Here is a 13,753-nt window from a genome sequence, read left to right on the forward strand (position 1 = left end):
AAAGACGAAGGAAGAATGCAAAGAAAAAGGAACGTGGAGATGAAGAAGAATATATTTGCGTTATTGAAGTGTATGTGTATATACACTGGTGTAATAAAAATAATTTTTGTTAAATTTAAACCAACTTAATTAGATTTGGTTACCAACAAAATTTAAATGTGTAACTGCACTATTTTTAGAAATCTATTTATTACCAATGTTTATATTTTTTATTATTTTTATTTTTTAGTATAGATCTTGTTTTTAATTTAAAGCTAATAATATTTTGTGGCTCAAAAAATATTAGTATTTATTTGGACTTTGGATCATAAGGACAGATGTAGGTTCGTGAGTTGGTGGCGTTGCCGACTTAAGACAAGTTCTAAGAAAGTGATTGGTGACGTCATTTCTGGCTCTCGTGCTTCAACGTCTTCTGGGATTATTAGACCTGCTGTTATTATCTTTGACCATAATATTAATTTTGACTAACCAAATTCTCCGTGGTTACAAAGTTAACACGTAAAAGAAGAATTAACGTTAAAACCACTAACGTTACTAACAACCCTGAATCCCTGATTACATAATAAGTTATTATTATAAATTTTATCCATTTAAATTATAACATGCAAAATATTGGTTTGGACAAGAAATATTTTTGAAAGCCAAGAAGCAATAGCTCAAATGGCATAGTCTCCTCATACTCAATTAAGAGGTTGCGAGTTCGAGTCTCCATATCTTTGGTAAAAAAAAAAAAAATATTTTTGAAAGATTTAGATATTAATAAAAATATTATTGAAAAGTTAAAATGATTAAATTTTTAAATAAATATTTTTAAAATTTTAATAAAAATATTATTTATTTATAAATAATAAATTATTTGGTTTTGCTATCCATATCCTAAAGATATAAATTAAGCATACGATAAAAAAAGTGTTGTAATATTATTTATTACTTCTATATATTAAAAACGTAAAAAAAATTTACTTTTAAATAACATTAAAACAATTTTTTTATGATATACTCTTACGGTATAGAATAGCAAAATTTTAAATTATTTTTGTATTTAATCAATAAATTATAAATTTACTCTAAATTTTGGTGAGAATTTAGATAATTATTTAAAAGATCCATGCAAAATATTAGAATAAAATTCAATGTCTAAACTCTTTTTAATTTTTTAAATTTTTTGTCATTTACAAAAAAATATAAAAACAAAAAAATTAATGTAAAATTATAAAATTTTAAAGATAAAAAATGAATTTTTTTTCCAATTATACTATCAAACAGTCGCATAAAAACTTCATCTTTAAAATGTTTTAAATAATATATAGACATATAGTTAATATTAAATTTGTATCATATTGTAAAATCTTTTAAACTATTTTTTATTATTTTAATCCATTAAAAATTATTTTTTCAATGAATAAATAAATAAATTTACGGAACTATACTCCGTAGTTTTCTGGTTATCACTATTGTGACTGCGTGAGCATGGAAAAGCAAATAGGAAAAGATGGAGTCAACTTTTCAGAAACATGGAAAAAAAAAATGAGATCTTTGACTGAATACGCGTATCATTTTCAATAATTTTATTAATGATTTACGAATTATGAACTATGCATACGCGTTCAACTTTTAATCCTTAATTACCATTCCCCAACTGCCCAACCAACACTTCTTAATCACTGAGCATAAGATCCATCATTCACCCAAAAACCCTTGAATCCCATTTTAATTTTTCAAGCTCCACATAACATACACGATCCTGTTCCCATCTTTTGATGGAAAAACGCTTCCTTTTTCAATTTTAACGATCGGTGTTTCTTTTGTGTTAGTGGAGGGTTCTCAATTGCGTAGTTATTCGAAGTTGCTGACTTTAGAATTGGGCCAAAAATGGGGTCAATTTGAAAGTTTCAAATTCATACTATTCATGGTCTCAACTTTGAAACACGATTGTTAGATGGCAATGGTTATATGAGCATGCATATAGGGAAAAGTTCCTATCTTTCATTCTTTCCCGGATTAGTTGGTGATATGCATGAATTTACATGAAGGGGTTGTTGATATTATCCTAGGGTAGCAATATTTACAGTTGTTGAAGATTTGAAGTTGTTGCATATATTAGATTAGCTTATCGTCGCTGCTTCAATAATGGGTTGCATAACTTCCAAGAGTTCTGCAGCTGTTGATGACAGTAGGGAAGGTATGAAAAGGAAATTGGCATCATCATCATCATCAAGCAAAAGGGTATCATCAAATATCAGTGTTCCAAGGCTGAATTCTTCTAGAAGAGTTGAGGATAATAAGGTTTTGGATGGTGTTGAGTTAAAGAATAAAATAGAGAAGCATGAATTGAGTGGTGTGGTTGATCATCATCATCATAATTATCATCATGGAATTGGAAGAGTTCCAAAGGCTTCACAGGGAGAGCAAGTTGCAGCAGGGTGGCCCACATGGCTTTCTTCTGTTGCTGGTGAAGCTATCAGAGGGTGGATACCTAGGAGTGCTAATACTTTTGAGAAGTTCTATAAAGTAAGGCTCTAATTTTGTATGACTATGTGCTCTACTGCTCTCACATCTCAATTACTAATTACTTAATACATGCTTTGCTTAATTTACTATTGGGAAATTTTAACTTCAATTAGTATCTACAGTTTTCCTTATTTAAAGAGGGTTACTAGATTAATTACATTTTCATTTCTGGTAATTGTGTGTCTTATGGTGTGTGAATGAATCCATGTAGAGTATACTGAAGATTTGAAGGGAATTAAATTTCAGAAGATAACTAACTTCATTGATACTTTACATGCGCATGAATCATGTTTTTACATTTGAAGCATACATGGCAATAAATGTGGCTGCTAGCTGGTATACACTTATTTAGATGACTGGATTTTGTGTGTAATTCATTTTGCATTGTTTTCTATAGTTGAGTGTTTTATAAAATGGAGTTAATACTGCATCATTCCATTATTTTTATTATGGTTAATAAAGGGGAAGGGGGGAGGATGGGGGGAAGCAAGAAAAAGAATGCAAGTTAAGACGATTTAACTGTCCTTTTATTTTTGTGTGTGTGAACTTGTTAATTTGATGATGCTTTATCGTTGATACATTCCTCACTTGCACTTCCTAAATGATCGATGTGATGGTATCATATGGTGCAGATTGGCCAAGGAACTTATAGTACTGTATATAAAGCACGTGACATAACTCACCAAAAGATTGTTGCCCTGAAGAGAGTACGTTTTGATAATCTCGATCCTGAGAGTGTCAAGTTTATGGCAAGGGAAATCCTCATTCTGCGCAGGCTTGACCATCCAAATGTAATAAAGTTGGAGGGTTTGATAACAGCGCCAACATCTCGCAGCTTGTACCTTGTTTTTGAATATATGGAACATGATCTTACTGGACTTGCAGCAAATCCTGCCATTAAGTTTTCTGAACCACAGGTACCAATTACTAAAATTTTTCACAAGTCTTTACCTAATAGTTTAAGCTTTTGCAGTGTCTGGTTATCAATAATTATGCATATTCCTATCAGATATAATGATAGAAGCATTTTGTTATTTGATATTAACCTTTTTCTTGTGTAACTCGTTAGTCTGATAGTCTAACTTATCTAAGTAATTTTCCTTTTTATTTCAGGTTAAATGCTACATGAAGCAGCTCCTTAGTGGATTAGATCATTGTCATGGTCATGGTGTCCTCCACCGTGACATAAAGGGCTCAAATCTTCTCATTGACAATAACGGCATCTTAAAGATTGCAGATTTTGGCTTGGCAAATTTTTTAGATCCCCATCTTAATGTTCCATTGACCAGCCGTGTTGTAACTCTATGGTATAGACCCCCAGAACTTTTACTTGGAGCATCTCGTTATGGAGTTGCAGTGGATTTGTGGAGCACTGGTTGCATACTTGGAGAATTATATTCTGGCAGGCCCATATTGCCTGGAAAAACAGAGGTATGATTTTTCAGAATCTCGTGCACAATTTTGAATTGATATTTTACATTAGCTTAATTTTAGTTCCTTGTAGGTTGAGCAATTGCATAAGATTTTTAAACTTTGCGGATCACCATCCGAGGACTACTGGCGCAAATTGCGGTTGCCACATTCAACGGTATTCAGGCCTCCGCACCATTATAGGCGATGTATTACAGACACATTTAAGGAATGCCCATCTGCTGCCGTGAGGCTTATAGAGACCCTACTTTCTGTTGATCCTACAAATCGAGGAACAGCAGCCGATGCTCTAAAGAGTGATGTAAGTGGATTTATGTTTTCAGCAAGTGCAGTTAATATGGTTTAGATTGATTTTGATTTTCATCTATCTGTAATGCATTTTGTGAGATTCATAGACTATGTTCTCTGCATACTGTGTGTAAGATAGCGCTATATCTCTCATGTAATACTGTATTACAAGATATTGAAGGAACCTTTTCCTTTCTAAGACTCTTTGGAGGCAGTAATTCTCCATTTTGATATTTACCCCCTTTTATCGGCAGTTCTTTAAATTGGAACCCCTTGCTTGTGATCCATCAAGTTTACCAAAATATCCTCCTAGCAAAGAGATTGACTCTAAAATCTTGGATGAGGCAACAAGAAGGTACCTGCTATAAGATTATCATTATTCTCTTTTTAAGTAGAACAAAGACAAATTGAGATGCATTTTTTATTAACTGTAAGTGGAAAATTATATTCCATCATTAGAACATAAACTATCATTCGGAAATAAATTATACCCTATGATATATTCAACATGAACAAAAGCAACATCATATGTCAAAAATACATATAAAACAAAGAAATATGCATATCATTGGTGTTTGAAGTCTGGAAAAAATAGTAATATGTTTCCTCTTAAAGCTTTTTAGCAATTCAATCAACTGCAGCTTTTGTTTCTTGGCCAATGTCGACTTTGTATTGTGCATGACATGATTCATCATTTGTTCATACATGGGAGCTATACTTCTTACCTAGTAATATTGTTGATATACATTTTTGTTTATCATCTTAGGCAAGGAGCTGCTGGGGGAAAGCAGCAAAAATCTGGATGGAGAGTCAGACAGGATAACGAACAACATTCTTTTGTCCAATCAAAAGGCAATGTTAACTCCCGCAAGTCAGTGCAGGTAATTCAAACAAGCTTCATCATTTCTCCTTGTTACGTTTCCTAGTTGAAATCAATTTTTATGATCTGCCTCTGTTGAATACATCCAGTTATAGGATTTCTCATGATTGTTCTTCATAGGATGATAATGGCAAGTGAAAATTATGTTTTGAGAGTTCCAATTTAATTGCTTGCTTTGCTAAGAATAAACAGATACAATGAGACACTATGCTATGTATATACTCTTCAAATTAGAAGAACTAGTTAAAATATGCCAAAAGGGAGAAAAAATGTCTATTTATTCTTTTTCCTTTTGCCCTCTCAACTGCAAAATATTCTTTCAATTTTCATCTCGATATATGACAAGTTTATTGGATGCAGCAAGGGCAACATTGTTCAAGCTCAAAGAGCCAGAGTGGATTGTTAAACTCTCATGGCGAAGCAGTGTCTGGATATTTAGTGTTTCCACATAACCAGTCAAATGACACTAAAGAAATGGAAAATGACTTCTCTGGACCTCTTTATCGGAGGCCTTCACATTCAGGTCCATTAGTTCCGGTCTTTGCCTGGGAAAAGGCTAGAAACGAAGTTGGTGACCAGATTTCTGGATCAAACAAAGCCAATCTTTCAAAAGTGTCTGGTTTAGTGGCATCTAGGACTACGGTGTCTCAGGATCAAGAACAAAAGCCAGTTCCCTTGAAGTCGAAGAAAACAAGTCAACTACAACAATCTTTTGTTTCGACTAATGGTGGTTCAGGAACAAGGAGGAGGCATGATAGGTCTCGCTTGTCTCAGAGAATCGATATCAGTCAACTTCAAGAAGGAAAAATCCCCACTGAAAATTTAATTCAGGTTAGGTTTTTAGATTCCTCTTCTGTCTTATGGGGTGTGTTCTGTTTGGACCAAATTGGCTGTACAATTAAGTACTTTCTGAAAGTTAAAATATCTAGGTTTTACTTCACAAACTAAAATAAACACTACACAAAATAATTTGCTTATAGTTACTTTTTCGTACAAGTCTTTTTCCTTTGGCAAGAACTCATTTTACTAATTCTCATCTTTGGTAAGAACTCATTTTTTTTTAATGGGTAAAGTATACTTTTTGTCCTTGAAGTTTGACAAAAGTTTTAAAAATACCCCTAAGTTTTATTTTGTTTCAATTTTGTCCACAAGTTTTCGATTTGCGTCAAATATACCTTGACAGCTAATTTTTCAAAAAATTTAAAACCAATTCAACAACAATTTCATAAGAACAACCCTCAACACAAGCAAATCAAGCATCATTTTCATGCATTATTGTTAGATTGGTCTTAAATTTTTTGAAAATTTAGCCGTCATGGGTATATTTGATGCAAATCGAAAACTTCTGGGACAAAATTGAAACAAAATAAAACTTAAGGGTATTTTTGAAACTTTTGCCAAACTTCAGGGACAAAAAGTATACTTTACCCTTTTTTAATTATATCTTTGTATCATAAAAATGCCAATATTTGTCATTGTTTTCTATAAAATTGCTTTTGATCCTGTGGTTTTGCTGAACAATAATGTCGCTATTTCAGGATGGACGCGAGTCCATGGGAAACAAAATGTATCTCTCTGGTCCATTGGTGGTTTCATCAAACAATGTAGATCAGATCCTCAAAGAACATGATAGAAAGATCCAAGAATATTCAAGGCGATTAAGAAATGATAGGTCCAAAGGTGACAAGATTCATGCAAAGTGAAAGTTAGATGATTAGTCATTAGTCAATCACATACTTCATTTCTGTTTATATATAATTATTACGCATCCTACATTCAACACAAGAATCATTAACATGCATTAGGTACATTTAAAGGTGAGATTGTGATGTTTATATGTACTTCAAATTATTCAACCGTCCATCTCACCTTTAGGTTTACCTAGTGTATGATAAATTGAATTCAATTTTATGCATAGTAGCATTCTCCTTTAATGGCAATATTATTTATCTCTAAACATTGCAGAATCTGAAAAGGTATGTTCAAGCAAGCACATTTTGTAATTATATAAACAATAATGTAAGTTGTGGCATTTTATAAGAAGAATTTGATTTGAATATTCCTTCCCTTCTTCAAAGTCAATGAACAATAAGGATTGGCAAATGAATAATAGAAAAAGCTACTTTTATAAATAGGACTTAATAAAGAGTCCTCCTTTGGAGGTTATCTGATCACATGCGTTGAAACACTTCTAAAGACGGCAACAACTTTGAACCTAAACTTTATCTGCCTTCTAGAATGGCACTGTTGTCACTTGCATATTGCATCATAGAACTAGAACTGAACATCATAGAACTAGAACTGAACATCCTAACCTCATCCATGGTTGGATAATCATTATGTGGAAAGGTACACTCACTTCTAGACCACATTGCTGCTGATTTTATTTTTGCAAGTAAACCCATCTCTGCACTTTCTTCGTTAGACTCAACACCTTCCATTTCCCCTTCCAGCATTTTCACAACTTGCCTCATCATTGGTCTCATATTAGGGTCTGAATTTGAACAAAGCAAACCCAAATGAAGCAATTTCTCAGCTTCCTCAATAGAGTATCCCCCTTTAGCCTTTAACCTCTCATCTACAGCACTGTGCAACTGATCAGCCACTGATAGGGACATCAACCATTCAAGTAACCCTGGCTTGTGTTCTTCAATAGGCCTTCTGCCACAAAGCACTTCCAATGCCAAGATTCCAAAACCATACACATCAGATTGAGTTGATACCCTTCCTGTTCTAATTACTTCAGGAGCTATGTATCCTACTGTGCCTAATACTCTAGTTGTCGCGGCGACTTCTCCTTGATGATTGTGCATTCGTGCCAATCCGAAATCTCCCAACCTAGCATTCATGTCCTTGTCCAGTAGAACATTGCTCGCTTTGATGTCCCTGTGCAAGACCTTAACTTCCCAACCCTCATGCAGGTAAAGAATCCCTGCAGCCACATCTTTCAAAACCTCAAACCTCTCTTTCCACCCTAGCATCATTCTCTCTTCGCACTCGAAGATTCTTTGGTCTAAACTTCCATTGTTCATGAAGTCGTAAACAAGAATCAAGTTTCCCTTCTCTTTCTTGCACCAGCCTTTCAACCCCACCAAATTTTTATGCCTCATTCTTCCTAGACTTGAGAGCTCAGCCAAGAACTCTCTCATCCCTTCTCCTTCTTGAGGGATTCTCTTCACTGCAACTTCTTCACCTTGCAAGATCCCTTTATATACCTTCCCATTCGCTCCGTTACCAACAACATTCTGTTCAGAGAACCCCCTTGTTGCTGCATCAATCTCATGGAAACTAATCCTATGGGGCCAGTACTCCAATTCCCATTCTTCAAGTTCTTCATCTGCCTTGTTTTGCCTACAGAAAATCAACAACACAAACCCAGCACCAATAATGATAGTAATGAAGACTCCAACAATTATAGCTCCTGATCCAGAAAACCACCTTTTATGAAAGACAAATGAAGGCAAATTATCAGTGACTAAAGCATCACCAATTGAAAAATTTGAATCGCTAAAACTCCAAGCAAGTATTTTAGTACTATCTATTGCCCTCCCTGTTGAAGCACTGAAACCAACATACATTTCTTCCACAAGAACCTCAGAAAGATTAACATTCGAACTGATTAGAGGCACTCGAGGCCGCATTTCTCCTGCCTTAGCCATAGTAATATTGAACTGTGAGTGGTTGAACTCAATCCATACTTGATAATTCTCCCCACTGTTTATCTTCAACACCTTGAATTCCTTATCATCTTTCCCACCCCAATAGCCTGCTTCATGTGCAACCAAGGAAACAAGCGAGTTTATGTCAACACCAACATGGTTGTCATTTATGTCTTGAAATACTTCTTCATTTCTAATAGTGTCAAACTCAACTCCAAGAACATGGTTCTGTGGATTGCCTTCATTGCTGAGATTGAAGAGACCAAGATACTGACTTGAGGTTGTGCCATTTAGACCTCTTGATGGTGTGAACAAGAAAGCAAAACCAGGGCCAGCATCAAAGTTTTTGAAGGGGGCAAGAGAGAATATAAAGGAGGTTGCAAAGGGGAGAAGGGTGGACGAGTTGGCTCGTTTGGTTCGTATTCTGTGAGGGTAAAAAGCACGGCCAATTGTGAAGAAACTCTGGTTTGTAAGAGTGAGAATGGAGGACTGAATACTGGCATTTCCAAATAAGGTGATATTTTTGTTGCTGAAGTTTGTGTTATAGACAAATTCAGTGGCTGAAGCTGAGTTCAAAGTGGTTAAAGTGTGAAGAATTAGAACGAGGTATAGTAGAGACATTATGAAAAAACTTTTCCAAACTGAAACAGGTTGATGCATATGATTTATGTCTTATGAATCCTCCAAAAGAGTGTAGAGCAGCAAAGATATATAAAGTATCGTATCTAATACTTCGAAAAGTATTTGCTGACAAATTCAAGTCTTTGTAGGTCAATCCTCATCAATTCACCACAGAAGTTGTTGCATAAATTAAATTGTCTTTTGGCAATTTGGCATGCACGTGAAGTACTCATCTTTAGGTATACTTGGCATTCAAATGTAATACAATTTATCAAGATTTTAGACATTATTCACCTATGATGAAGGTAGCTATTCCATCAGAGAAAGTGATATGAATATCTTGCGGAGTCATTAAGCTAAGTATGCCAAGTTTCTAGAGGGTAACCTAGCTAATTTGGGCAATTAAGGGTGTGTTTGGTTTGTATTTTTATTTTCTATTTTTATTTTCTATGTTTTTTGTTTTTTAGATTTTGTGAAGGAAGAAGTGAATCAATAAAATTTTGTTTTCTATTTTCACCTCCTGTTTTTACTTTTTTCTTCACAAAATCCAAAAAACAGAAAACACTGAAAATGAAAATATAAACCAAATGCACCCTAAATAGTCTTAAAAAAAAAAACAAACTTAGCTTCATGAGTTAGTTGAGTGGTTAGCACACTCGTTCGCTTAAACAAGTGTTAGAGAGTTCAAATTTTGTTTTGTACATGCAGCAAACCCTTAAATGAAATTCAAATTCGTAACACATTAGTCTTTGATCTACTAAATTGAGGATACCATGAAAAAAAAAGGGCCAAAAAAGGCTCAGCTTCTGTACTTATGTCTCTTTTTCATCTCAACATATGTCATAAATTTATTTAGATGATATTAATGAAATGGAAAACTACTTCTTTGGACCACTCCATATATGGCTTCAAATTATTTGTATTAAGTTCTTTATAAAAAGCTCATTCTAACAAATTTTCAGTTACTGTTTTAGCGAACACTACTTGTGCTCAGAGGTATATAAATCTTATAAGTTTGCATGCTGAATTAATTGATACTAATTTCTGAGGCTAATGTTTTTGGTTATGGAAGTAAAAGTAATGATATACCTTAACCTTGTAATTTTTAGTGTTTTTCAAAATTGTGAAAAATATATAAATTGGAGGATTACCTCAAATGTTTTAATTTTTTTAACACAAATCGGACGATCTGATTTCTATACTTCTACAAATCTGACGGTCTGATTTGTGTACCTCTAGAAATCGAACAGTCTGATTTATGTACCTCTAATCAATCGGACGGTCTGATTTCTACTTCTTTAATTAAACAATTTCACATTTGAGAATAACACCCAACAATTCACATTTTAAAAAAACACAATTACCACTCCAATATTAAAAATAAAAAGTTCAATTTCTGAGTGCGAAATGCATTTCGAATATCTAAACATAATATTTTATATTGACACTCATTCCATCACCTTAGATTTTGGTGTGGTCCGCACTTTATTATCCAAATTCGTTGTTTTTATCTATAAGTCTGTCGTAGACACTAAGTTTTAAATGTTCAAATAAAACTTTCAAAAATTAAAAATTTCTCTAAATTTTACCTGTCAATAAACGAGAAGGATAGGCAAACAACTAATTCAAAAATAGCAGTAGTAAATCAATTCACTTTTTTTTTTTTAAACCAGGCTACACTTTACACAAGAATATATGAGTCCTCCTTTGGACGTCAATTGGTCACGTGCATTGAAAAGTCTATAAGACTTTGAATTGCTTTTTTTGGTAGTTTTTCACAAGCTCCTAACAAGGTAGACCCTTTGAATTTTCTTTATTCAACATGGTGGATAATCTGAAAATTGCAACAACTAAAATGTTACCTACCTTCTCTAATGATGTCTGATTCTGAGAATTCTGGTGGAATGGTACCTGAGCCACTTCTAGGACTGAATATCCTAATTTCATCCAAAGTAGGTTGTGGAAAAGTACATTCATTATCAGACCACATTGATGCTGATTTTATTTTTCCTAGTAAACTGATCTCCATATTTTCTTCATCAGAATCAACTCCTTCCATATCACCTTCTAGCATTTTCAAAATCTGCCTCATCATTGGCCTCTTATTAGGGTCTGAATTTGAACATAACAGACCCAAATGAAGCAACCTCTCAGCTTCTTCAATGGTGTATCCACCCTTAGCCTTCAATCTCTGATCAACAGCACTAAGCAACTGGCCATTCACCGTTAGGGAGACCAACCATTCAAGTAGCCCTGGCTTGTGTTCTTCAATTGGCCTTCTTCCACAAAGCACTTCCAACATCATTATTCCGAAACCATACACATCAGATTGTGTTGATGCTCTTCCAGTTCTAATTACTTCAGGAGCTATGTATCCTACTGTGCCTAATACTTGTGTTGTGGTGGCTACTTGTCCATGATGATCATGCATTCGCGCCAATCCGAAATCTCCCAACCTGGCATTCATGTCCTTGTCCAGTAGAACATTGCTTGCTTTGATGTCCCTATGCAAAACCTTAACTTCCCAACCCTCATGCAGGTATAGAATCCCTGCAGCCACATTTTTCAAAATATTTATCCTCTCTTCCCAACATAGCATCATGTTTTCGTCACTGTCATGGATCCTTTTGTCTAAACTTCCATTGTTCATCAAGTCATAAACAAGAATCAAGTTTCCCTTTTCTTTCTTGCACCAACCTCTCAATCCAACCAAGTTTTTGTGCCTCATTCTACCAAGACTTGAGACCTCAGCCAAGAACTCTCTCATCCCTTGTTCTCTTTCTTGAAGAATTCTCTTCACTGCTACTTCTTCACCTTGCAGAACTCCTTTATATACCTTCCCATTTCCGCCATTACCAACCACGTTCTCTTCAGAGAACCCCCTAGTCGCTGCATCAATCTCATGGAAACTAATCCTATGAGGCCAATACTCTAACTCCCAGTCTTCAAGTTCTTCACCTTTCTTGTTTCGCCTGCGTAGCACAAACAACACTGTAGAGCCACAACCAATGATTAGCACACTGATTACTCCAAGAAGTAAGGCTCTTAATCCGGAAAACCATCTTTTATGAAGGACGAATGAAGGCAAGTTGTCAGTCACTAAAGCATCAGCAATTGAAAAATTTGAATTGCTAAAACTCCAAGCAAGAATATTAACCCTGTCTAATATTTTCCCTGTTGATGCACTGAAACCAACATACATTTCATCCATAAGAACCTCAGATACATTAAGGTTTATACTGATAAGAGGCGCTCGAGGCCTCTTTTGTCCTGCCTTAGCCATAGTAACATTAAGCTGTGAATGCTTGAACTCAATCCATACCTGATAATTCTCTCCATTGCTTATCTTCAACACCTTGAACTCCTTATCATCATTCCCACACCAATATCCAGCCTCATGTGAAATTGTCGAAGCAAGCGAGTTTATGTCAACACCAACATGATTTCCATTGATATCGTCGAACTCTTCATTCATAATTGTGTCGAATTCAACTCCAAAAACATGGTTCTGGGGACTGCCTTCATTGCTGAGATTGAAAAGGCCAAGATACTCGGCCGAGGATCTGCCGTTTACACCTCTTGATGGTGCAAATATGAAAGCAAGACCATGACCAGTAATAACAAAGTTTTTAATGGGGGAAACAGAGAAGATGAAGGAGGTTGCAAATGGGAGAAGAGTTGAAGAGTTGGCTTGTTTGGTAGGTATTTTATGAGGATAGAAAGCGCGGCCTATGGAGAAGAAACTCTGATTAGTTAGAGTTAGAATGGAGGATTCAATACTTGCATTTCCAAATAAATTGATGTTTTTGTGGCTGAAATTTGTGTTGTAGACAAATTCAGTGGCTGAAGCTAAGTTCAGAGTGGTTACAATATGAAGAAGGATAACAAGGAAATGAAATAGAGACATTGGAATGTAACTGAGGAATGAGAATGGTACACAAACTTTTGAAACTTGAAATAAGGCTCTGCATATGATTCTTTATCTCCAGTGAAGTGTCCAAAAGAATAAGGAGGAGGAAAGTTAATGGTATGTTCTTTGAAAGGTACTTGCCGGCATACACAAGTCATTGCAGATCAGTCATATCAACTCAAGCCTTGGTTGCTGAAAATTAGCATTTCCTTCTCAATTCTCATATTTGTTTCTGATTTAAACATTTGAGAATATTTTAGGTCAACATAAGTGTCATCTGTCCCACAAGAGGTATTTAGAGAACTTGGTAGTTTAATTTTGACTAGAAGCATGTTGCAACTTCTTGTTATAGAGTATTCCTTTGGAACAAAACAGAGGTAGAAAAAATGGGTTGAAAGAAAAATGTATGGCACCTACCTTTCGCATTGTGAATTAATTAGTATATATGAATAT

At 34.7% G+C, this 13,753-nt stretch overlaps 1 protein-coding gene and 2 pseudogenes across 4 annotated transcripts; 1 reads left to right on the forward strand and 2 right to left on the reverse strand.

The window, feature by feature from the left end:
- The first annotated feature begins 1,472 nt into the window (after positions 1–1,472).
- Positions 1,473–7,169, forward strand: LOC107613171 (putative serine/threonine-protein kinase At1g54610). 2 transcript variants are annotated; one of them, XM_016315034.3, is made up of 8 exons: positions 1,473–2,511; positions 3,144–3,428; positions 3,625–3,942; positions 4,016–4,243; positions 4,485–4,585; positions 4,997–5,111; positions 5,471–5,941; positions 6,649–7,169. In XM_016315034.3, the coding sequence occupies exons 1-8, from the start codon at positions 2,131–2,133 to the stop codon at positions 6,811–6,813; spliced, it is 2,064 nt and encodes a 687-aa protein (XP_016170520.1). In that variant the 5' UTR covers positions 1,473–2,130; the 3' UTR covers positions 6,814–7,169. The 2 variants fall into 2 exon arrangements, 1 of the variants encoding a protein (XP_016170520.1); XR_015896111.1 differs by having other exon boundaries at positions 1,600–2,511; positions 5,471–6,177; positions 6,529–7,169.
- A 51-nt stretch (positions 7,170–7,220) lies between these two features.
- On the reverse strand, positions 7,221–9,439 carry LOC107610461 (putative L-type lectin-domain containing receptor kinase VII.2 pseudogene; annotated as a pseudogene). The gene has a single exon (XR_015896110.1). The product of XR_015896110.1 is annotated as a putative L-type lectin-domain containing receptor kinase VII.2 pseudogene (transcript).
- A 1,610-nt stretch (positions 9,440–11,049) lies between these two features.
- On the reverse strand, positions 11,050–13,410 carry LOC107610462 (L-type lectin-domain containing receptor kinase VII.1 pseudogene; annotated as a pseudogene). The gene has a single exon (XR_015896113.1). The product of XR_015896113.1 is annotated as an L-type lectin-domain containing receptor kinase VII.1 pseudogene (transcript).
- Positions 13,411–13,753: the final 343 nt, after the last annotated feature.

The sequence above is a fragment of the Arachis ipaensis genome, chromosome B8, assembly GCF_059453495.1.
Source record: "Arachis ipaensis isolate K30076 ecotype BB chromosome B8, ASM5945349v1, whole genome shotgun sequence".
NCBI lineage: Eukaryota > Viridiplantae > Streptophyta > Magnoliopsida > Fabales > Fabaceae > Arachis > Arachis ipaensis.

Excerpts from the sequence above, each read along its gene's own strand:
- LOC107613171 (XM_016315034.3), top strand. The coding sequence starts at position 2,131 with ATGGGTTGCATAACTTCCAAGAGTTCTGCAGCTGTTGATGACAGTAGG. Across the intron at positions 3,943-4,015 it reads TATTGCCTGGAAAAACAGAG|GTTGAGCAATTGCATAAGAT; the intron begins GTATGATTTTTC and ends AGTTCCTTGTAG. Across the intron at positions 4,244-4,484 it reads CCGATGCTCTAAAGAGTGAT|TTCTTTAAATTGGAACCCCT; the intron begins GTAAGTGGATTT and ends TTTTATCGGCAG.